The following is a 26,731-nucleotide window of genomic DNA, read 5'->3' as shown; positions in this document are numbered from 1 at the left end:
AAAAACACTGCTAATAGAAAATGCAAGCAATCCTGCCCTCCACCTAGTACTCTGAGTCACACAAATGGGAAAAACAATCTCATACTTGTTATTTTGATATATACTATTTTGATATATACATCAGTGGGCTAAAGGTAGAAACTATAGAAAAGAGCAACAGGGTTATGGTTTAGTATTTTCTCTTGTTATAATTTATATTGTTTTTGAAACATAATTGTTTTAATATTGTTAGGATCCTTATAACTTCCAAGGACTTGTAATTTCTAAATTCCAAGCAATTTAGTTTGAATAAAGATCATTCATGTGTTCTAGCACTGCTGTAAACCATGAAATAAATGTAGTGATTTCTCTACTAGCATTTTAATTTGTTTTAATTAAATTACACAAGATATTAGCATGCACTGCAGTATTAAGAGTGTATTATTGTGAATACGCACATGCACTTATATATGTGTGTATGGATACAATTTTTTTTTTGGTATTGGGGATTGAACTCAGGGGCACTGAACCACTGAGCCACATCCCCAGCCCTATTTTGTATTTTATTTAGGGACAGGGACTCACTAAATTGCTTGGTGCCTCACCGTTGCTGAGGCTGCCTTTGAACTCATGATCCCCTTGCCTCAGCCTCCCAAGTCGCTGGGATTACGGGCATGTGCCATCATGCCCAGAGATCATAAAATATTCTTACTGTGATCAATGTTAACGAAAGGAAAGAAAGTCAATGACCTAAAGTATTAGTTTTACATGTTTTTATTCTTAAGTCCATACTCATATAGGACAAATATACATAAAGTTTTAACAGTGTACAATATTAAGGTTTGGCTATTTAATCCAAGTTTAACATGAGTATTATCTTTTAAGGCAATTTCCTTTAATAAATAACATATTAAAGGGTATATTATTCTGGAAGCAAATCATCTCCTAATTCTTCATCAGCAAAATCATCTTCATCGATTCTTTTTTTGGCTGCAGTTTTTGGTCTTTCTATTTGAGGGCCAAGTGGATCCACATAGGAAGCATCTAGGTTTCAAAACAGATTGTACCATTAGAGTAATATAGTAAAACAAAAGAAATACGAACCCATTTAGTCTTAATTAAAACTGAACAACTCAGAGTGAACAGAAATGCTCTCCCAAGTCATTTTAAGTTTTGTCTATATGTAAAAATTTGTAGTAATCCCCAATTATACATTTGCCATCTCACCAGTCTTCTTAAGACCTGCTATCCTCTGGGAACTGAATGGGGAGTACCAGCACTTGCCTATTTCTTTGTTACTGCTACTTTCATAAGGTTCATTTGTCCCAGGTAAAGCTCTGAGTTTGGCATTGAGTCGTTCACCTTTACTACTGGCACTACTGTTCTGGCCACTATCTGAAAACACAAAAATAAAAATGCATTTGTTTAATAGGCTGAGAAAACAACACTACTTACGTATCTTAAAGAATATTTATTTGCCAAGAAACAGATTTTTTTCATCTGGAAGCCAACTTCTTAGAAATATAATTCTTGTTTAAAAGAATTTCTTGTGGGAAATCTATAATATATAAAACATCGCTTAACAGTAGTCTTTATATTCTTTCAAAGTGTGCTTAGTTATATAGGTTTCAATTTTACAGAAGTTGTATGAGAAATTGAGAGATTACCCTGACTGGTATAACTTTTTATAGAAATAGCATCTGAATAAATAACAAATAAAAAGGTACAACATGAGTACAAGCTTTATCATCAACCTTAAATCAAGGCTAGTGAGAGGCCCTAAAACTACAGCATATGAAAAATATCATTATAGGTTGATTAGTTGAGCTCAGGTGGCAGAGAACCTAGACCACACAATCACTTTCTTCAAACATTTACAGAAGGTTCATGTACATGATGATTAGGTATTCCCTATATAGTGGGGTAGATTTTGGCTTAAATACAAGGAAAAATTTGAAAGGAATTATAGCTGCCCTACTATAGGACATAATCTATATCACTGAAGATTTCAGAGAGGTTTGAATACTAACACTAGTAGGAAATATTAGTAGTACTTTTTAACCTTTAATTCCTATTATTATGTTTTATAAAAGAACCACTCCTTCAGTGCCAATTTTTAATTTCTTCTCCTGAAATTTTTTCTACAGACCTTTTATTTGTTTTGCAGTGCTGAGGATTTTCTGCCTGCAAAGCACATGTTCTACCACTGAGTTCCATCTTCAGCCCAATGAAGTCATCTTTTTCTATTTTGTAAGATTTACTTTTTTTTGCGGGGGAGGAGGTCCTGGGGATTGAACCCATGGGTGCTTTACCAGTGAGCTACCATCCAATCTTTTTTTTTTATTAAGAGATAGGGTCTTGCTAAACTGCTGAGGTTTGCCAGCCATGCCCAGTAGTGCTGGCTATTGAGTCCAGAGCCCCAAGGATATTCCTCGCCTGAAAGCTTCACCTTTAATGAGAGCAGTCTATTCACTATTACTTAAAAAGTATACTTCATATTTTAGTTTATTAATATTGTCTCTGGGAATAAATAAAAACAAGATGGGTTTTTAAAAATCCCCACTTTTGTATGTTTGTGTCACTGGGGATAAAACCTAGGGCTTTATACGTACTAGGCAAATGTTGTACCACTAAGCCATATTCTCACACCTAAAATCTCTACATAAAAGATTGGCCAATGGGCTGGGCGTAGTGGTACATCCAGCTTGGAGGCTGAGGCAGGAGGATCACAAGTTCAAAGGCAGTCTCAACAATGGTGAGGTACTAAGCAACTCAGTGAGACCCTGTCTCTAAATAAAAATACAAAAAAGTGCTGGGGATGTGCCCCAGTGGTTAAGCACCCCTGGGTTCAATCCATGGCACCAAGATAAATAAATAAACAAGCAAACAAAAAACCAAATAAATAAATAAATAAAGTGGCCAATGGACCCCCAATCAAAACTCCTCTGAGTTCTTAACCAAAATATTATATTTCCCTTACTATTGATGTTACTGGAAAACAAAATCTTTTTTTAATATTTATTTTTTAGTTTTAGGTGGACACAATATCTTTATTTTTATGTGGTGTTGAGGATCGAACCCAGTGCCCCTCGCATGCCAAGGGAGTGCGCTACCGCTTGAGCCACATCCCCAGCCCAACAAAATCTTTTAATGCGTTGAAGGTGTTTATACAAACTTTGGTATGTTTTTAATTATTTGTTTCTTTAATATTTTGTTAGAATAAAGTCAATTTTTTTCCCATCCTGAAGTGTATATGAGTCTCTTTTAAATTACCTAAGAAAGCTTAGGTCAAAACTTGAAAACCATTGCTCTGCCTGGGTATGATAGTGTAAGCCTGTAATCACAGCCAACTGGGAGGCTAAGGCAGGAGGATCACAAGTTTGAAGGCAGCCTCAGCAATTCAGCAAGATCCTGTTCCAAACAATAAATAAAAAGGGATTGTGGTATATCTCAGTGGTAGAGACCTCTGAATTCAATCCCTATACTATGAAACAAAACAAAACCAAATTACAACAAAACTCCCCACCTAGGCAGTGTGTGTGTGTGTGTATGTGTGTGTGTGTGTGTGTGTGTGTATATATTTCATTTTTCATATAAAAGTTAGCATTAAAACCTTGAAATTGGGGTTGGGGTTGTGGCTCAGTGGTTGAGCACTTGCCTAGCATGTGTGAGGCACTGTGCTTTAGTAATTTGCCTCTGGTACTCAAGAGATGATTTACAAACATTTTGGCTAGCAGGTTATTGAATAGATAGTTTTTAAAATTACTGATTTGGAAAGATGACTAACACTTTTATGGTTAATTTCTATTATTTTTGTTTAAAAAATTATAGTACAGTAAGCTAGAGGTGCATTTGTTTACATGTACTTTCATGTATGGATAAACATGACCTAGCAGTGGCAGGAAAAACACTGAGAATAACAAACTCAAGGCCACACATCCAATAGCTGTAAGAAGATGGACACTAGCATTAGGGTGGGTGTTAGTATTTCCGGCACTGCTCATGTGCTCCTTTGTCAAATAGAAATCAAAGTGTCCACACTGACCCTTACTGAGAGTTTGCTTATGTTGAGAATTATTTTAAGAGTTTTCCCTGTATTAACCCATTTTCTTCGCTTATTGGGTAGGTTCCATTTTCAGTCTCATTTTGTTGTCCAAGGTCCCTTTAGATGTGGTGAGTTGACAAAGGTGGTCCATGGATACTGAATGAATACCAAAACTAAGGAATCGATCAGAGTGACCTCGAAGTCAGGGAACAGGCTAAGGGGTCAGAGGAAAGAACATGTTCTGTTGAAGATATAAACCCACATACACCATTGTTATATTGCTGGTAAGAGAATTTCACAGATACAGAACCTTAGTGTTCAAACTATACACCTCATTAGAAGGTGGAACCAGTGCTTTGATCACAAGGATAATTTCTAGGTCCAACCTCTCCCTACCATTCATGGAGAGTGGTTTAGAGTAGGGTTTACCAAACTATAATCGGAGCCTCTCCTATTTTTGTATATATAGTGAGCTAAGAATGGTTTGTATGTTTTTAAATAATTAAGGAAAAAGCAAAGAAGATTTCGTGACACTTGAAAATTAAATGACATTCAAATTACTACCATGCCAGTTCACTTACATACTATCTATAGCTGCTTCCATGATCCAAGAGCAGAATGGGATTGTCTCTACAGAACCATGGCCTTCACGCCTAAACTATCTGACCCTTAACAGAACAAGTCTGCCACCTCTGAGAGAATCTCCAAATCCAAAAGCAGGGGAAACCCTGGCAGAGCAGACCAACAAGACATACTAGCACACACAAATTTCTTCTTGGCTATAACTATAGTGACTCTAACTATAACTTGCTACAGTGATGTAACTATCTTTTAATACCTATTTCTAAGTAGGCTTCCTTTTTGATACATACATGCTGCAAAGTAGTCAGATACTAGGGTATTCAGAAAAAACTATGATCTAGACTTCTCAGATAAAGGGGTGCACAAGTTGATATTAGGAGAAATGATAGCACCCAGCACCAAAGCCTCAAGACTCTCCTTCACATGCATGCTAATTCCTGTCTCTCTGCGATTAGCTTTATAGGCACCTTCTCAGAGTGACTGTTCCTTGACAATAATTTCTGTGTCTTATCATCCCCAGTAGACATGGGACATGACTTCTTCACTCTCTTGTGAAGCAACTATCAAGATCCTGCAAAACTGTGGGAACGTTTTCTACTCAAAGAACCTGCTCACACTTGTACTATACTCTTAAAATAAAACTAGGTTACAATGTACTTTATAAAAGATATGTTGCTCAAAAAGTTGACTGTAAAGTGAATTTCTGTTCACTGAGTCATAATATTCTGATTTTCATTATAACATTATTTTCAGTGTAAAACTGATACATTTTCATAGGAAGAATTCACATCTAAGACATCTTAAAAATCACACTAAAAAATGAAGCAAACCATTAAAGAAGCACACAAGCAAAAACAATATAAAATGAAACCTTAATAACACAGCACTTGAAATAAGTCACAAAAATGCCACCATCATGCCAAGATAGAAAATGCTTTACAAGGAGACATTCTTGCATCTTGAGGACATATACACATGAGAAGCAGATGTGTTCAGTGGATTTCCCAGGCCTTTAAAAGTAGCTGTCAAAACAGGTGGGAACAGGGTTATTCTCCACCTCAGTACATCCATGGAAAACATAAACACTGTTGGTTATTGAGACTCTGAAATTGTAGAATATAGTTCTTATTTTGGATGTTGAATTTCATTGTGGCTCAACTTAACTTTTTTTTTCTGGGTGGATTCATGCTTGACACTAAGTTGCTAAAATCTGACCCCCAAACTCTGCTTTTGAAAGAGCAATGCATTTTTACTTCAAGTAGTTAAAATGAGTGATAGTGTCAAGGTGTGAGGCCACAGGCTGGGTGACTAAAGATATCACACACTGGAAACCTGACTGAGGTGGTAAAAGCAGTAGCCACCTTTTTATGTACTCTGTCCCACTGAATCTTGGCATTATTTTACTCCTAGTGTATGGTTTTCCCATTTAGGTCCTGGGATCAGCAGAAGCAGCACTGCTAGGAACTAGTTAAACATGATACTCCTCAGCTCCAGTATTCTGTCTAACAGGTCTTCCAGGTGATTGTAAATCTGAGAACCACTGAGGATGTAGGCAGGTATGGTTCATTAAACAAATCAATAGAAAAAAAATAAGGCCTCAGTGAAATTAGTCTGATTTACATACACAGAAACAAAAATTCCCCCATAATTTTCAAGGGCTCTTAAGTACTTCATAAATAGCTATATTTAAAAAAATCAACAATTCTTATATATGAATTAAAGTCTAGATTGGTCCTCTCCTTAGGCAAAACTTTGAAAATCTAGTTGGAGTTACTGCATTTAACATATTAAATTAGCTTAAGACAGGCCTCATATGGATTCGCATTAAAAATTCTCTCCCCCAATCTGATCTGTGACTAACTCAGACAAAGGACCAAGTATTTCCATGTTAAGGTATAAAGGTGCATCTCTAGGTTTCAAAAGTTAGAGGTAGAAGATAGTGAAATGGGGCTACCTTTTCCTACAAGTTGGGAGTGGGGATTCCTAAATGTGCTCCCCACTTAGTGCCTGGAGGCAGGGTGCAGCCACAGTAGGCTATAGGATGCTCTGGGAGGGATTCCCAAGGCAAAAGGAGGAAGTAGGGATAGAGGCAGCCATAGCCTGGTTTATTCCAACTTTAAGGCCAGGGCTGACGTTGGGGTAGCCTGTGCTTAGAATAAGAGAAAGGGAGACAGACATGTATCCTGAACAAGTGTCAGGATGGAACCAGGGATGCCAGACAGAGGTTTTCAAATCAACTGCAGGATGAGTGAGGAGGTCTAGGGTGACATATACTTTAAGTGTCAGGAAATAAGGAACAAAAAGGCAAACAGTAGGATGAAAAAAATAAAAATTAAAAAAAAAAAACCAAGTACCCGGGAAGGGACTGTTCAATGCTTTAAACTTGTGCCAAGAGAATCAAGCCTGTTTGGAAAATGCCTCAGGAGCACAGAGTTTCTTCTTGGAAATGTCTCATGTGAGAAGAAAGCTTACTGTGCATTAGGACTATTTGTGTTACACTGAAACAGACTGGATGGGAGGAAGGAAAATTGGTTGAATTTGATACAACAGCAATGGAGAGGACAGGGAAGGAGGCAATTGTCTTTTCTTTTTTTAAAATTTTTTTTCTAAGTTGTAGTTGGACAGAATATCTTTATTTTATTTATTTATTTTTATGTGGTGCTGATGATCAAATCCAGCACCTTGCACGTGCTAGGTGAGTGCTTTACCACTGAGCCACAATCCAGCCCCAGGAGGTAATTTTGAACAGAAAGGCCTTTATTCTCTTGCACAGAGGTATCATACTGGGGCTAGTGTCTCTTCTTCTCCGAACCCCTAACTGTGGAGGAGCTGAGGCCCAGGTGAAATCCTCTCCTTTAGATCTGAGGCACCATATGATTTAAAGAATGTTATGGGAAAGACCACCAGGGAGGCTAAATGATTTTTCATGTCAGAGGATCTGGACTTCAGTGGCCTCAAGGGGCTTTGGTCATCTGATGTTTCCAACGATAGATGTCGGAATATTCCTGGTGAGACTTTTCTTGCAGTGGGATTCTGCCTGCCCTCCTCTGGGTTGGGGAACAATCTATGGCTGTGCTTAGAAGGTACTGAGATTTCTGAGGCAGGTTTTCAGAATGAACAATCTGGGAGGCCTGGACTCAGGCTTAGGGGAGAGGTTCTATAAGCCTTCAGATTACCAGGGAAGGCTCTTGGGACTTAACGTAAGGTTGCTTGCTGATGTTAGGAAGGAAGTGGTTGGTTATTCTGAACTTAAAATTTGCAGAGGGAAGTGCAGGGTCCTCAGAGGATGGTGAAGCTGGTCTAGAATTTTAATACATAATTATTACTTCCCTAAGAGTTACTCATGGCAATTATTCCTTAAAGGGACACTCAATTTTTCAAGAACATTTACATCACATATTTCTTGCTTCCTATGAGCAAGCAGCATCAAGTTGGTTTGGTGAGCCTTCAAGTTTTTTAACTGGGGCACTATGACTTTGTCTGCTGACTTCTTGGATGCTAATAACATTTTTGATATAAATCCATAATCCCTCATCTACAACTCCAAATTCCAAAGAGCTGCTCTGAAAGTCAGGATTTCAGGTGGCAATATTGAACTTCTTGGACATAAATCTTGATCTGAAGGTATTTACAGTTTTATTTCTCCTTAGTGTGAATATTCATATATGGACATTCATATTTAATAAGAAATACTGGGTTTGACTATGAAGTGCTAATGAGCCGTATCATTTTCCTACACTCCAAACATTCTGAACTCCACCACGAGCGTGACCCTAAATAATTTGGATGAGAAGCTGTGGAGCTGTATAGCTGTCTCTAGATATTAAGAACTACTGGGTCAGATCTCTCAGACCCAAAACTTAGCTCACCCTAACTCAAGATGGTCAAATGGTTTCATTAAAGCAGAAATTATGGGAAGAAACTTTGGCAGAAGTAAGGAAATATCTGGATACAGGGGACATCAAGGAGAGAGCAGCTTCTGTCAGGATTGATGGAGGCCAAGAAGGTAGGAATACTGCTCCTTGATGTGGCAGGCTGCCTTTCATGCTCTTGTGACCCAGGCTCAATGCTGTTTCTACTCATTTTTCTAGCTCTGAGTCACAGGTTCTCTGGCCCAAGGGCAAACATGCCAGGGGCAGGAAGTTTAGTTGGAGAAGCTGGATTGGCCAATGGGGAATCAAGCACTTTGGCTACAACTAGATGCCACTGATGCTGTAAGTACCTGAATATACCCGGAAAAGCAGAGCTCTAATTCAAGAAGAAATTTCCATTCTAACTGCAGTTTCTACCACATGTGCATTTCTTTACCATGGCAGCACAGGTAACAGCATTAGAAACTTGTATATTTATCTTTACAAATAGGTTCTAATTTCCTTGCATGCAGGGAACCTTTCTGCTCCACCGTAGGTTGTTGACAGTTAGTATGGTTTCTTGTACACAGCATGATTCCTGTAAATATTGTGAATGAATTCAAGGATGAGCTAATACAATAATTACATTTTTCTTTCATCTACTCCTAGATCACAGACGACTACGACAGAATGTAACTGGGTAGTTACATGAAGTTGGGTTGCATATGCAAGACAGTGCTAAGTATGGATAGGAGAGAATGTAGGTATATTTATGCTTCCCAATTTGGTATTTATTTTTTGAATTAGCTTCTTTAAAACCACCAAATTTCTACTAAGTTTAACTTTCACTACCTGCCTGAAGTACAAAGAAGGTATATATATATTTTTTTTTGATAGGAAAAGGGATAGAAAACTTAATAAAACTTACCAAAAAAGGATGTCACAAGGAGTCAAAGAGTCAAGAAATTTTAGAGATGCCAAGAACTTTAGAAATCATCTAAAATATATAGTACTTACACAATTGTGCTAAAAACATATACATATGCTGTCATGATCAAGACTGAAACTTGAACCATGTCTCCTAATTCCTCAATTGGCACTGGATCTATATCAAGTCAGACTAAAGATCTGGGGTTATTTGCATTCTGTAAGATCATCCTACTTCTCATGGTACTTCCTTCAAATGGAAATTTTAAATATGTAACACAGTAAAACCTCATTTGTATGCCCATCTATGACAATCTGTCCAGTTTGAACTCATTAGTCAATTAGCAGAAATAAATGTGTTGTTTAAGAACTAAAATGAAACATTTACAAATATTCACATACATACCAGAATGATTATTTACCAGATTAGAATAAGTGAGGCTTTACTGTGTGTAAAACAAACAGACATACATATAAAGAACACTTTGGATTATTTTGAAATGTTTCTAGAAGCTGATGTATCAGAAATCTGTTAAACCCAGTCTTTCAGGCACAGGAAACACTTACCACTGCCAGCACTTCCCTCTCTTTTGCCACGGGAGCCCCCACTGCCATCTCTGCCTGACTTTATACGCTAGAATAAGAAGAAGAAAATTTAGAAGAATATGTGATATTCCTTCAAAACTGAATATAAATTTTGAATTATAAAATATAAATTATAAATTTTGAAATTAAAGCTACTGTGAAATCCTTAAGGACTATTATCATCATCATCTGAGAGTTAATTCTATGGGGGAAAAATGAGTTGTTCTGGCAGTAAAGAGTTCAAAGCTTGTCTGTTTGGACCTGAAAAATATTACAAATCAAATGGATTTAACAGACATCTACAGAATATTTCAGCCACAGCTGTGAATACACTTTTCTTCTCAGCAGCTCATGGAACCTTTTCCAAAATAGACCACAGTTTAGGTCACAAAGCAACTCTCATCAAATAAAAAAATTTCCTTGCAACTTATCAGATCATTATAGAATGAAATTATGAACCAATACCAAAAAACCCTACATAAACTATATAAACACATGGAGATTGAACAATACACTTTTGAATGATAAAGGGTAATAGAAGACATTCTTAGACTCACATGAGAATAGAGATATAGCGTTATCAGAACTTCCAGGACACTATGAAGGCAATTCTAAGAGGAAAGTTTATAGGTATGAGTGCCTACATAAGAAAATCAGAAGATCCCAAACAACCTAATGATGCATCTAAAGGTCCTTGAGAAAGAAGAACAATCAGATTCTAAAACCAGCATAAGGAAGGAAATAATTAAGATCATAGCTGAAATCCATTAAATTGAGAATAAAAAATACAGAAAAAAACAGAAGACTCTAGAACAACAACAACAAAATAACTACACACCAAAGTTCACACATACATGAAGAAAAAAAAATCCATTTCAATTGATGTACAAGTTCAAAATCTCTGAAAACATGAGGAAATAGGCAAACAAATCTCCCCAAAAATACACAATCCCCCAACAAAAGAACCCACAGATACAGGAGTGGGCAAAATTCCATAGAGACTATAACAAATTGATTATTAAAATGTTCAATGAATTTTTAAAAATCTAAGAAATAAATTAAGAGAGCAAATATGGGAGGTAAAAGACTATTTCAATAAAGAAACAGAAATATTGAAAAGAAAGTAATCAGAACTTCTGGAAATGAAAGACACAATGAGTCAAATTAAAAATTCTTTTGAAAACATCACTAACAAAATAGATTACACAAAAAAATAGAACTTCAAGCCTTGAATACAGAACTTCAGGCCTTAAAGAGAGAATACATGAACTTGAATACTCAGTATGCACTAATGGGGAAAAAATTTTAAAAAAGACTATGATCAGAATATACAAGAACTCTGGAACAACATCAAGAGACCAAATGTGAAAGTCATGGGGATGGAAGAGAATATGAGATATAGGTTAAATGCATTAAGAACCTCTTCAGTGAGATAATAGCAGAAACCTTTTCTCACCTTAGGAATGAGATAGAAACTGTCAGGATGCATATAGAGCACCAACTGGACAAAATAAAAGAAGAACTTCTCCAAGACACATCATAATCAAAATGCTAAGAATAAGAATATTATACATAGCAAGAGAAAAACACCAAGTCACATTTAGAAGCAAACCAATAAGGCTCTCTTCTAACTTCTCAACTCAGACCCTAAAATCAAGGAGGGCCTGGAGTAAGAAATTCCAAGCTCTAAAAGAAACAATTTCCAGCCAAGATTGTTATATCCAGCAAAGTTATCTTTCAGAATCAATAAGGAAATAAAAACTTTCCACAGTAAAGATAAACTAAAAAATTCATGACCACTAAACCAGCTACACAAAGAATACTTAAAGATATATTGAACACAAAAACAAACCCCAAATTTCCCAAATACGAGTTCACTAGAAGAGCAACTACATGAAAAGCAAGACCAAAATGGCAGGAAATAACAAACATTTATAATAAAACAGAATGTAAATGGTCTCAACTCCCCAATTAAAAGACACAGATTCACAGAATAAATTAAAAAATAAGATCCACCCAAAAACTGTTTGCAAGAGCATCATTTCATAGGCAAAGATGCTTTCAGGCTAAAAGTAAATGGATTGGAAAAACATTCCATGCAAATGGAATGCAAAAACAAGTAGGAGTAGCTATTCTCGTATCTGACAAAGCTGATTTCAAGCAAAAATTAATAAGAAGAAACAAAGAAGGCCACTACATACTGGTAAATGGAAGAATCCAATGAGAAGATATAACAACAGTAAATATGTATGCCCCAAATGTCAGTGCTTCTAATAACATTAAAAAACAAAAACAAAACAAAACAAAAAACACAACCCAACTTCTTAATGTTAAATCTCAGAGTCTAATGCAACAATACTGTGGTATTTCAACACACCCCTAGTGAATTCAAGCCTTTGTTTAGAGTATCCAAGTGGTAGCCTGGTAGGACTGGAGTATGGGGCAGTGAGCATGGGCCAAGGCTGTATGAAGCCCATCATGCCAGCACAAGCCTGAGAAGCAGCAAGGTAGGGGAGAGGCAAGCCATGGTGAACTTACCTGTCACCTTGCAGTGACCCAGGCCTCGCCTGATAAGCAGCGAGAGAACAGAAGTTGGGGCAGACCCGAATGGAGAATGCAGGAAAATTCAGACTCAATGATTAAACAATAGCATTGATACTTTCCAAATTTGGACAAATAGCATTGGCTCTTTCCTAGAACCTGATTAGCATAAATTTGGACCAACAGCATTGACCCAAGAGCTAAATAAACTCCTAGACGAGGACAATGAAGTGGCAACCCCTATTGGGTTCCTCTCACCCTGCAGAAGCTCTGTCTCTTTTTTTCTTACCACTTGAATAAATCCTACTCTTACACTCACTGTTCCTCATCTGTGGATTTCATTCTTTGAATTCATGAGACAAGAACCTGGAAAAAGATTGGCAGTGAGCTGCTGGGGTCTTCTATGACATCATAGCCCACCATTAAGAAATGCAACATTCCACTCAATAGTAATGGAAAAGAATCTGGGTTTGCTGGCTGGGAACCCCAGAGAGACACTGGCAGACATACCCTTCTGTGATTACTTACTAACACTAAAATAAACTTTCTTAGCTGAAGAGGCCTGAAGTTTACATAGACCCTACCTGCCAGAAGAAGTGGAGAACTGAGTTTTATCACAAACTCCAGTTTCACACACACCAATTGACAGGTCATCCAAACATAAAATCAATAAATAATACTATAAATAAAATGACCCTAAAAGACATGTACAGAATATTTCATCCAAGACAGCTGATTTCTCTTTTTTTCTCAGCAGCTCATGGAAACTTTTCCAAAATAGTCCATATTCTAGGTTACAATGTAAGTCTTAGCAAATACAAAAAAAAAAAAAAAAAAAAAAAAAAAAAGCTGATAAATCCCATGTACCTACCATATCACGTGGAAAGAAACTAGAAATCAACAGCAAAAAAAAAAAATTATAGAAACCACATAAACACATAGAGATTGAACAATACTCTTTTAAATGAGGAATGGAAGAAATGAGAGAAGAAATCAAGAAACTGTTAGAAACAAATGAAAGCAGGGATATATCAAAATCTCTAGGAGAGTATGAAGGCAGTTTGAGGAAAGATTATAGCACTGACAGTCCATATTAAAAAACAGAAATATCCCATATAAATAATCTAATGCTACACTATACCTCAAGGCCTTAAAAATGGAAGAATGAACATTTTCAAAGCAGTAGAAGTCGGAAAATAATTAACATTAGAATTGAAATCAATGATATTGAGAATAAAACAATACACAAAATCAATGCAACAAAGAATTGATTCTTTGAAAAGATAAACAAAATTGATAAACTCCTAGCCAAACTAACCAAAAGAAAAAAAGAGAAGGGCCAAATTGACAAATCATAGATGAAATAGGACGTATCACCACAGACACTTCTGAAATCCAAAGGATCATTTGAAACTATTTAGAAAATTTATATGCCAATAAATTGATAACATCTAGAAGACATTGACAAATTTCTAGACACATATGATTTGCCCAAATTAAACCAGGAAGATATAGAAAACCTAAACAGATCAATATCAAGTTATGAAATTAAAACAATAATTAAAAAAGCCTTCCAACAAAGAAAAATCCAGAACCAGATGGATTCTCAACTAAGTTCTACCAAATCTTTACAGAGGAACTAACATCAGTGTTCCTCAAATTATTGCATGAAATTGAAAGGGAGGAATAGTCCCAAAATACATTCTATTAAGCCAGTATTACCCTGATACCAAAACCAGACAAGGACACATCAAGGAAAGAAAACTACAGATCAATATCCTTGATGAAGAAAGATGTAAAAATTCTTAATAAAATCTTAGCAAACTATATTTCAAAATCACATCAAGAATATAGTACACAATGATCAAGTGGGTGTCATCCCAGGGATACAAGGTTGGTTTAACATACGCAAATTAATAAATGTAATTCACCACATAAATAGAATCAAGGACAAGAATCATATGATCATTTCAACAGATGCTGAAAAGATCTTTGATAAAGTCCAGCAGTCGTTCACTTAAAAAACACTGGAGATGGGCTGAGGTTGTGGCTCAGTGGTAGAGCTCTTGCCTAGAATGTGTGAGGCACTGGGTTCTACCCTCATCATCACATATAAATAAATGAATGAAATAAAGGTCCATCAACATCTAAAAATATTAAATAAAAAAAGATACTGTTTTAAAAAAACAATAACACTGGAGGAACTAGGGATATAAGGAACTTACCTCAACATTATAAAGATATATATGACAAACCAAAGCCAACATCATACTGAATGGAGAAAAACTGAAAGGTTTTCCTCCAAAATCAGGAAAAGGACAAGGATGCCCACTCTCACCACTCTTACTCAATATAATTTTTGAAACACTAGCCAGAGCAATCAGGCAAGAGAAGAAAATTAGAGTGATACAAATAGGAAAAGAAGGGGTTGGGGATGTGGCTCAAGCGGTAGCATGCTCGCCTGGAATGTGTGCGGCTGGGGTTCAATCCTCAGCACCACATACAAACAAAGATGTTGTGTCCGCCGAAAAGTAAAAAAAATAAATATTAAAAAAATAGGAAAAGAAGGGGCTGGGGTTGTAGCTTAGTGGTAGAGCATTTGCCTAGCATGTGTGAGGCACTGGGTTCAATCCTCAGCACCACATAAGAATAAATAAATAAAATAAAGGTATGTCCATCTACAATTAAAAATAATAATAATAAAAAAACTACAGGTAAGGAAGAGTCAAATTATCTGTTTGTTGATGACATGATCCTCTATCTAGAAGAGTTAAAAAAAATCCTACATCAGAAGACTTCTAGATTGATAAATTCAGCAAAGTAGCAGGATACAAGACCAACATTCATAAATTAATAGCTTTCCTATATGCCAATAGTGATTCTGCTGAGAAATAAACCAGAAAATCTATGCCATTCATGATAACCTCAAAAAAAAAAAAAAAAAAAAAAAGAACAAAAAACTTGGCACTTAATCTAACCAAGGATGAAATAGCCTCTATGAGGAAAACCATCTAACACTGGAGAAAGAAACTGAAAAAGACTTAGAAATGGAGAGACTTCCCATGTTCATCCAAACAACCATATTATCAAAAGCATTATACAGATTCAATGCAATCCCCACCAAAATATCAATAACATACTTCACAGAACTAGAAAAAAACAGTCTTAAAATTCATTTGGAAGAATGAAAGACCAAACATAGCCAAAGCAATCTTGAGCAAGAAGAGTCATGCTGGAGAGGCATCAAATACCTGATATCAAATTATATTAGAGAGCTACAGAAACAAAACAGCCTAGTATTGACATCAAAACAGACATGAAAACCAATGGAACACAACAGAAGACACAGAGATAAACCCAAATAGTTATAGTCATCTAATACTTGACAAAAAGTGCCAAAAATATATGGTGGAGGAAAGACAGCCTTTTCAATAAATGATGCTGAGAAAACTGGATATCCATATGTAGAAGAATCACCCTGCTCAAATATATCTCACCCTGCTCAAATGTCAAATTAAAGTTGATCAAAAACTTAGCAATTAGACCAAAAGTATTGTGATTTCTAGAAGAAAACACAGTCAACACTCCAACATATTGGAGCAGGCACTGACTTCCTTAAATCAGAAATGATAAGTAAAGAGAGTGCTTATAGAATGGGAGAAAATCTTTGTCAACTACTCCTGTGATGGTACTAATATTTGGAATACATAAAAAACTAAAAAAGCTTAACAACAAACAAACAAACAAAAAACCCCAAACCAAACCACAAACCCCAAATAATCCAATCAAGAAATGGACAAAAGAACTGAACACATTTCTTAGAAGATGAAACACAAATGGTAAACAAATATATGAAAAAATATTCAACATCCCCAGCAATCAGGGAAATGCAAATCAAAACTATACTGAGATTTCATTTCTCTCTAGTCAGAATAGCAATTATCAAGAATACAAATGATAATGAATGCTGGCAAGGTTGTGGGGGAAAAGATACACTTATATATTGTTGGTGAAACTGCAAATTAGTACAACCAGTCTGAAAAGCAGCATGGAGATTCCTCAAAAAAGTAGAAATAGAATGCCATTTGATCCAGCTACCGCGCTCCTCAGTGTTTATCCAAAAGAACTAAAATCAGCATGTTATAGTTATACTGAAAATGTGGCAATGGAGTTTTACTCAGCCATAAAGAAGAATGTAATTCATAAAGAAGGTATGTGCCAGCAAATGGATAATATTATGCTAAGTGACATAAGTCAGACTCAGAAAACCAAAGATCAAATATTTTCTCTCACATATAGAAACCAGAGTAAAGCGGGGGGAAAAGGGCAAGGGTCAGATATGATAAAGAAGGAAAGTCATTGGAGTAGAAGAAGGAAAGTGAGGGGGGAGGAAAGAGGGATGAAGAAGAAAATGCTGAATGAATTTGACAAAATTACACTACATACATACATATAACACCATGAATCCCACCTTTATGTATATCTATAAAGCACCAACCAACCAACAAACAGAATTAAACCAGTATGGGAGAGGGAGGAGAACTGAGGGAGGGAGGAGAGTGGGGAAAGTAGGGAAACCAGAAACTAAAATGGAATAAATTAAATTTCATCCAGGTATGATTACGTTAAACGAGTCCAACCATTATGTACAACTATAATGCACTAATAAGAAAAAAAGCGGAATCCTCCCTTGAAACCCCAGCTTTTCCCTTGCCTTCACAGACAAAATAAACCCTTCAAAAGATGTAACAAAATAAGAATTTCAATATCTGACTTTATTTCAAAACTTGATTTTCATCTATTCCAGACTGATCATTTCCAGCATATCTGAAAGACCTGTAAATGCTAAAAATAATCTCATCAGGACAAAAGGCCACGTGACTTGACAGTTTCTCAAAGCAAAGACACCAGGTCAGAATAACACTTAGTAAGCTGTGTGCACTTCCATGATCACCACTCTACCTATTATCTCTGCCCTCATCTAGAATCTTCCACTTCCCTGGCTTGCTTAATAAACCTTTCATAGTTTTACTTTATGTCCATCTAGACTCCTGACCCACATCATTCAGCATAGCCACATCATAACCCTGACACCCTTGATCACTTCGTCTTTCCAGCTCACCAAGAGAAACCTAAGCCTGGGTTGCTTCGGTAACTTCACTCTTTCCTCTCCTCCTCCCAGGAAAAGTCCCAGGAGTGCAGAGTGACCTCAGGGTTTCCCAATGCTTACTCAGTATCCTCACCTGTGCCCCACAAAATACCTCATTCTGCCTTCTTCAATTCTGGCAACTGACTGTCCCTCTTGCATCCTGAGTTAAGGGCAACAGCATCCTCTTGGATATGCCAGCTTCTTCCATGTGTGAACTTCTCAGTTCCTTCCTTTGCCTGCTAGTCCCTTCCTTAGCTTCCTCCAACTCATCCCTTGGTGGACTTCCTGTGTATCTCAGGTGGCCCCTCCCTCAGTACACTCACTCTACCAGGTGCTCCCCGTAGTCATGGCCATGCTCTTCTGGCTTATCTTTCTCCCTCACCACCTTCCTATGCGCAGTGTGGTGCTCCACTCAATTACTTGCTGGCACTTGAAAATTAATGAATTCAATCAGAATGAGTCTCATGTATCAATCACTGCAATAGCTGTAACAATGATTTTGTGTGGAAGTTAACAGACATGGCAACTCCAAAAGTAAAAACAAAACATTTATTGAAACATTAGTTTGAACAGGCCGGTTGTGGTGATGCACACCTGTAATCCTAGCACCTGACTTAGGAGACTGAGGCAGGAGGATAGCAAGTTTGAGGGCAGCCTCAGCAGCTTAAGGAAATCCTATCTCAAAATAAAAAAAGGGCTGGGGTGTAGTTCAGTGCTAGAGTGCCCCAGGTTCATCCTCAATACTGCCCCAAACAAGAATTCCATTTGTTTGATACAGTTCTAAATTCAAAGAAATAGGGAACGTGAAGCCTTAGATCACTGCTTATCTCCCATGCCATTTTAAAGAGAGAGGCCTAACTAGTAGCATTTTTAGCAGACCCAAGGACATCCTTAGCGGATACAAAGTAAAGCCCTCTAGGGACAGTGCCATGAAAACAGGAATACTCCCCAGGGATTCCAGGGCTAGCCCAGGAGCTGGTTCTGCCCCGTCATTGTGGAATGAGAGGTAAAGCAGGCAGAGGTGGAGGAAAAAAGAAACCAGGAGAGGTGTGTTAGAGAGGTTACAAACACACCCACCCCTAGGTCAGGCAGAGTAAAAAGACTATCCAATATATTTATTTACTTGTAAAGGATTAATCTTAATAGGCCATCTGTGAACAGGAAGCGTCATGGTTAGATTGACTTGAAGGGCACCTGGGAGATGAGAAAATAAAGATCAAGTGTATTTAATTTATGGTAGTTCTTGGGCTGGGAGAAAAGGAAATGATGATGGTGGGGGTAGATCCAGAACTTGTGTGGGAAACTTCTGAAAAAAGAAAATAAAAAACTGAAAATAAGTTTCCAAAATAAAAATTTATTCAGAAGTAAGCCACTATAAATGAGGGCCTACAGCTAATAAGCTCCTTGGCTTCACAGTGGAAGCCCCAACAATGGTAGCCCCTGTATCTCTACAGAGCATGCTGGTAGGGGACTGATTCTTGTGGCTCTCCTACAGATAAGACTATATTCCTGGGGCACAAGGGGCCTGTATTATACTGACACATCTGATGATACATGACCCACCTGAAATCTGAAGGACCAGGTATATTTTAGGAACACAATAAATGCTTATCAAATACAGTAATGAAAGCTCTTGCCATGTGGTAGGATGAGGGTTTTGAATATGGGAAATACTCATTCCCACCTTTTCAGAGTTTTAACACTTAATAAAGTTCACAGAAATTTGTACTCATTTGGAGTAGTAAGTAATGGTAGACATGAAAGGAAAATTTAAAAAGAACAACTGAAAAAATGATTTTCACTCTATCAATATTAAAATGGAAGAAAACAACCACATAAGGGAATACAGAACCAAAATAATAACAGTAATCTGTATTTAATGACACAGAGAATTGCCCATGTTACTTTGCTTAAATAGGGGGTAAAAGTTGTAAGATAGTAGTTTTGTAAAAATTTTTGCGAAAAAAGTCTCATTTAAAAAGCAATATATTTGTTTTTTTTTTGTTTTATTTTGTTTTTTTTTTTTTAATTGGGTTATACAAAATGTCATATAAGAGGAAAGGAGGGGCAAGACAAGATAATACAAATGGAAGAAATGATTTACAGTAGAAGGGGTATAAAAAGCAATATATTTGTTTGCAGACATTTGTAAAAATGACTGGGAGGATAAAATGCTAATAGTGATCTCTAAGTAGAGGGATGAATGAGTCATATTTTTCTTTATATATTTTAATTTGAATTAAAAATTACTTACAAAAGTAATCTGCCTGAATTTCTAAAAGAACATTTATTGTTTTAATAATATTAAAAAAAAAGAGTGGGGGGGCAATTTTATTCAGGAAAAAAATGAAGGTACAGAATAGAGGAACAAAGCAGATGCAAGTAAATAGGACAAATTAAATAAATGTTTGAAAGGACAAAAACAAACAAACAAACAAAAAAACAAACAAAAAAACAAACCCCACATCTTTTACCTTTAAAAAAATCTACTTTTCAATAAGGATGCATGACCATAAATGTCACATATTACTCTCTTGTAATAGAATAAAATCAACCATTACAAGGTGATGGATCCTATAAATCATCTAAAACAGGGTTACCCAAAGTGTGGTCTGGAAACCACTGTGTCCACAAATTGCCAAACATCCTTGAGGAGATGAACACAGAGGTTGAGGGCAGGGACTTACATGCTTTTATAATGATTTGATACTGTTGACATCCAAAATGCATGATTATTTTTCTAGTAATGTCAATGACAAACTACAAATAATAACTTCACCACAGATAGTTTGAGAAGTACTAATCTCTGAACACTGAGAACCAGAATGTGGTCCAGAGGTTAAATGTCCATTCCAGATTAAAAAGCTGACCAATGTCAAGTTAAAAAAAAAATAGTTCAGGGTGTTGTCCATCATACTATGCTTTTATTCCATAAGAATTGGTGTCTGGGGCTTGGGTTGTGCTCAGTGGTAGAGCACTCGCCTAGTACATGTGGGATCCTGGGTTTGATCCTCAGCACCACACAAACATTACTGAAATAAAGGTATTGTGTCCATCTACAACTAAAAACTAAATTAAAAAAAAAAGAACTGGTACCTGTCCAATGAAATAAAAAGCAGTTCTTTTACCTAGTTAAGGATTCTTAAGAAGATTGGCTCTGACTTCATATTCAAGAAAAAAAAATAGAATTCAAAACATTTCTTAGTGGCTATGAATTTATGAACATGACCTTAACTTCCTATGCACAGCCAAAGCCAACTTATAAGGCCTCACTGGATCCTTTGAGATACATAGCAGATTTTAAGGAATGCTTTCTGAGTGAATGAACTAAGGAAATAATACAAGGCAATGCATAAAACCCTTTAAGAAGGCCTTCAATGGTTTTTAAGTAGTGATTGGTAATCTTACTCAAGAAAATATAATCAATGCACAAATCACCATAAATTTGATACCAACAATGTATATTCTATTCAGTACTTTATGAAATTTATTCAATTCAAGAATGCATAACAGTTGTAAGACATTCTTGTAGATTTTATTACATACATGAAATTTAAAAATTGCCTTTTTTAAGCATAGTCAATTTAAAGCTATGTCTTTATGGGATCTTAAAATGAAATCTCTTTGCTATTATAATGGAACAGGTCTCCATTCAACAAGATTGTAAATTTTGGGGGGTAATAACTGGAAATATGGGTAAAGTACCAATTACATATTATATTAACTTTGAATTAATTATATAATATTTTGTCAATCTGGCCATAGAAAGAATTAAGAAATGTTTTCTGTTATGGTTAAGGAAGGGGATGGCAAATATTGGTAGGATATTTCTCTTTTTGACTATTTTGAACACTTAAGAACAATTTAAAAATGTTAACTATTAACATATTTCTATTTGGGGGCTGGTAATGAAAACCTTCTGTATTTTGTATACTCTTTCTTTATCCATTTTATTTTTCATCTTAATAGTTTCCTTTTGTTCTCTAACCTCTTTGGTATTTTGATTGATATTTTTCTCTTCCTTTTTCATTTTTAAAATACTCAGTCCTCAATTCTCACTCTTCTCATTTTGCTCTTTTCCACCCATACAATCTAATTATTACAGATTTCCTTGCAAGTAGTGCTTTTGATGTTTAGTGAAGCAAAAGAGCAAAACATCTTTACAAAAACAGTAACTAAGGGGCTCACAGTTTCCAGGGGCTAGTTCACATTGCTACAGGACTCATGGTATCCACCAATGAGGACAAAAGGGAACAAGTGAGTCTGTCTGTGCAGGTAGTAAATCTGTCTGGCCTGGTGTGGCCAATAGCACTATGCCCAGAATTGTTTCCTTCTGGCCTTAACAAATGCAGAATGTGCTAAGTTTTTTCCTTACTCAGAAATGGGTAGATTCCCCAAGCACAGGGGCAGAACAGTCTTCCTTTTTTTCCATAATAGTTCCAGAAAGGAGACTAGTTTCTCTGAAAACAAAAAAATCAATCTATATAAAATTTCTAACTCTAATATTTTTAAATAGGAGTCAGGAGTACAGGAAGATATATTCTGACCACACAAACCTGGATTGGTTTATCTTTCTTAAGTTTTGTATAAACTTTTTCCATTTTAAATAATCTTGACAAATATATGATTTTGCAACACTATGAAGCTCTCAGGAGATTCTGAGGCTCTATTGGTTATGGACCACATCTTAAGTGATACTATTCCAAGACCCTAACTCCTAATTTAATTATGGCAGGCTGATTGCAAGAAACATTTAATATAATTCCTGGTACGAGTCACTAACTTTTCTGGATGAAGATTAAGTAAGGATTACATTTCAAGTGAAAACCCTTATTTGCATAATCCTATTTCTCTCCCATTCATTCATAAGGTAGAAAGGTACAGGAGTTAGGAGCCTGGAATGGTATTCCATGTCTGCCCCCCAACATAGTAGCATGTAGTTTCTTTTCTCATCTACAAAAAATAGCAATGATGAGACCATATTCAACATCATAGGATTAGTGAAATGACTGGATTAGTTAATATATTTAGAACAGTGTCTGCACTTATGCACTCAAATGTATGCCACTATTGTTATTTTGTGCAGTGCCGGGGACAGAACTCAGGGCCTCAAGCATGCAGTCTACCACTGAGCTAACATCCCTGGCCCCCATTGTTATTACTAATTAATTACATCTAGTTAAGCAGATGTAATAAAGTGGAATTAATGAAAAAGCTGCTACTAGAAAAGCTAAGACTGCTAACATTACTCAGGAATATGTTACCCAGGTTCTTCACTTCAGTTTCTCCTTTCTGCTGCCAAATTTCTACCTTACCAGCAGAAGGAAAGAGAAAAGAAAGGCAGAAAGACTGAGGGTCATTTCTGTGTTCCATAGCAGCTCCAGATAAAGGTTGGATGTTATTATTTAGAAAAATCTCTGGTTTCAAAACATGACTATTTCATAAAATATCTCAATCCAACAACATGGAAGAGCTCACCTATAAATAATCATTGGGGCCACAAACTTTAACAAGAAACATCTGAAAACTAGACTGATCACAGAAAATTATCAAATATTAAAAAGGCATCTGATTGTCTAACAAAGTGAATACGTTTAAATACGTCTAAATCTATCTGTATAATAAGGTATTATATAGACATTAATAATAATGTTTGGAAGAAATTTTAATTATATAGGAAAAATGTTTAAGCTTCTGCATCAGGATTTACTCTAAACAGAAAGATAAGAAGAAATAAACAAAAAAGGTAACAGGAAGCTTTAGGTTCAAATTTAGAAAAGGGGAGAATCCTTAATTCCAATGTTTATTATATTTAGCATTATAATTAATGTTTTATACCCTACATAGGCCAGGAAACAGAACGTATTGCTACATAGGCTCACTATCTAGGAAAGACAAATAGAAATGGGATGGACAAGAGTTACCTGATATGTGTGCATTCTTTCTCTTTAAGCCTCTTTTCTTCTTCCTAGGACCTTTCTTTTTCATTGATCCCCCTTGACCGTGTTTATAAGCAAAACGTAGATGAGAAAAACCTCAAGAAAATGTTTTTATGTTTTTATTATTTATGATGTAATAATGAATATAGAAAAAACTCTTAAATGTGAATAGAACAATTTAAGGAAAAGGGAGAAAAGGGAAAATGCCAGTGACTATGAAGTCCAAGAAACCAAGTAGATTTCAAGGAAATTGAAAAGAGAGACTCAATGTTTATTTTAGTACTTTGTAGATTTGGACTATGACTTTAATTCCAAAGACAGACTAAGGTCTGAATTAGGACCAGATATATTCCATGCTTGCATAATTATGTCAAAATGGATTCTACTGTCATGCATAACTCAAAAGACCCCCCCCCCCCCAAATGACTAAGGTATAAGAAAGTTCGAGCACGAAATACTAAGGAAAAGCTGTAATAATGAGAGGATACATCCAAGTGGCATTGGGTTTTATATAAATTTTAATGAGACCAGTGATAAAATATTATGCAAAGAAGTACATATAAGTATAGAGAGATGTAAGGAGATAAACATTGGATAGTTTAATTATATCAAGGGTAAGTTATGTAAGTTTACTAAAGCAGTCTTTATAAAGCCACTAGGAAATTATTTAGTGAGTAGAATATTCGTTTTTATTTGTAATTAATAAACCATTTATTGGTAATTAATAAGACATTTATTTGTAGAAAAATGGATATTTCTAAAATTCCTGGGGGGTGGTCCCTGAAAATGATTTGTTCCCAGGTATTTTAAATATTCTTCCTTTTTTTTTGTGGCGGGGTACCAGGGATTCAACTCATGGACACCCAACCACTGAGTCACATTCCTAGCTCTGTTTTGTATTTTATAGAGACAGGAACTCACTGAGTTGCTTAGTGTCTCACCAAATTGCTGAGGCTGGCTCTGAACTTGTGATCCTTTTGCCTCTGCCTCCTGAGCCACTGGGATCATAGGAGTGTGTCACCATGCCCGGCCTCTTCTTTTTTCTTTTTTAATACATACATATTTTAGTAGTTGATAGAACGAACTTTCTTTCTCTTTCTTTCTCTCTCTCTCTCTCTCTTTCTCTCTCTCTCTCTCTTTATATATAGTGCTGAGAATTGAACCTACTGCCTCATACATGCTAGGCAAGCACTCTACCACTGAGCTACACCCTCAACCCCTTAAATATTCTTCTTAAAATATAGTTGTCCCTAACAATTATACCATCCCAATGAAAACAAGGCTTGCTAATAATTAATAAGCACAAGTTCTAATTCCTTTTTGCATACATTCTCAGAAGAAACCATTATTTTTATCAAAAATTGGTTGTTTTATTTTTCAAAGTACAGATGAATATAAAAAGATTCTAGGTGTATGAGAATAATAGATAAAACCTGATTAATGAATATATAAATATTTTAATGGAAGAGTAACAAGGAGTCTAAGTAGTAATGGAAAGCAAAAGTTTCAATGACATTACTTATTAAAATATAATAAATTTCATTAGCACTTATGAATATTAGTCCAAAGTAGTCAGATTAAAAAAAAGTTTAAAAACTATATAGAGAGACTATAATAAAGCAAAGAAGATAAGGGAAGAAGAAAAGGTGAAGTTTGGACACAAACCCTATAAAAATCAGAAGGAGAGAACAATATCTCTACTGATCAACTATGATACAACTAAGAGTGGGAAAATTGTGTTAATGGTAAATGCTAAAAAATTTTAAGAAGTAATTCTACTTAAAGGAGGATGCTTTCATCTTAGTCCTTCAAGCTCATTTTCCAGGAATTCTCTGGAATCAATCCTAAGTTTACATTAAGATTCTTTGTGAACTGGTTGCAAAGAAGTTCCTAAGGAGTTAGTTAAAAGGCTACCTCTCACTGTTTAAAAGAGGTCAACACAAAAAAAGGTTTTCATAAAGATCAAAATTATATATTGATTAAACATGTTTAGCAAATTATTTTAATCTGTTTCCCAAAGTTAAAATTTTTGCTTTGTAAAAAATTTAATGTTTGTGCTAAATTAACATATTTAACAAATGAATATATTTTCATAATTTTTGCAAATTTTGATTTAAGTAAACCAGTTTTTGAAGACAAAACCACACTTCACTGAATCTGCAAAGTGAAAACGTCATCCATTTTTAAAAATATTTTTCTTTTAGTTTATAAATTGTTGACAAAATTCTTCCTTTGGACAGCCAATGCAATTACATATGAAAGAAAAAATAAGTAGTATTCTGATTGCATTTTGCAGCAATCTGAAAATAGATGGGACTGTGTAAGCTTAGATTTTATTAGATTACCATACTGATAATATTATGTGCATAATTCAAATTTATAGATTGGCGCTTATACATGAGAGTATCTTTATGAGTAAAACTATATGGTACCAAAATGGGGTCAACATTAGAAGTCTACTAAATCACAGGCGCTAATGCATATACCATCTTAAGGTTATAAATTGTAAGAAGTGTGTTATGCATGATCCCTATTTGTAGTAGTTTGTTCATTCTTCAGTTTAACTAAAACTAATAATCCTTAAACTTGTAAAGTCTGAAGAATCTAACTCTGCACATTTAGGGTTCTATATTAGAGAATTTTACATGATAATGAACTGAGTTCCAAAAAACGTTCTAGGTTTGAAATATAGAAGGGAGAAAGGATGGGAGGGAAAAGAGGGATCATGAACTAAAATCAACTTCTGTATGAGGATGAACCCAACCACTACTAAAGCTCTAATAATTAAAAAAAAATATATATATATATTCATTTTTGATTCTGATTAATGAAACACATTCAATAGCAATTATGACAATTATGATCATTTGAACTTCAGTTAATATCAGTTTACATTTTACAAAGCTTTCATACAAGTTATCTAATTAATTAGTATTTGGTATGTGGAATTATATTGGCCATTATAGCACATTTTAATATATACCCTATGTTAGCATTTTAAACCAACTTGATATTTTATAGAGTTATTAAAGTAAAAAAATTTGTTTGCCCATAATCTTTTTACAACTGGATACCTTTACAAGAGAATTATCAGATTACATATTTTTTTAAAAAAATATTATTTTAGTTGTTA

The 26,731-nt window shown here is 35.5% G+C and overlaps 1 protein-coding gene across 1 annotated transcript in view; it reads right to left on the bottom strand.

Annotated features, from left to right (window-relative positions):
* Positions 1 to 764: 764 nt before the first annotated feature.
* The window catches only part of Ift88 (intraflagellar transport 88), a 114,050-nt gene continuing 88,083 nt past the window's right edge, over positions 765 to 26,731 (bottom strand). The window contains exons 24-26 of the mRNA XM_026394913.2: positions 9,952 to 10,018; positions 1,264 to 1,374; positions 765 to 1,023 (exon numbers count right to left, since the gene is read on the bottom strand). Coding sequence (XP_026250698.1) covers positions 902 to 1,023; positions 1,264 to 1,374; positions 9,952 to 10,018 — 300 coding nt within the window. The 3' untranslated portion in view covers positions 765 to 901. The remainder of the gene's footprint in view (positions 1,024 to 1,263; positions 1,375 to 9,951; positions 10,019 to 26,731) is intronic.

The sequence above is a fragment of the Urocitellus parryii genome, chromosome 2 (genome assembly GCF_045843805.1).
Source record: "Urocitellus parryii isolate mUroPar1 chromosome 2, mUroPar1.hap1, whole genome shotgun sequence".
Lineage (NCBI taxonomy): Eukaryota > Metazoa > Chordata > Mammalia > Rodentia > Sciuridae > Urocitellus > Urocitellus parryii.
The sequence above is the reverse complement of the archived record's forward strand: the minus strand, read 5'-3'. Positions and strand labels throughout refer to the sequence as shown.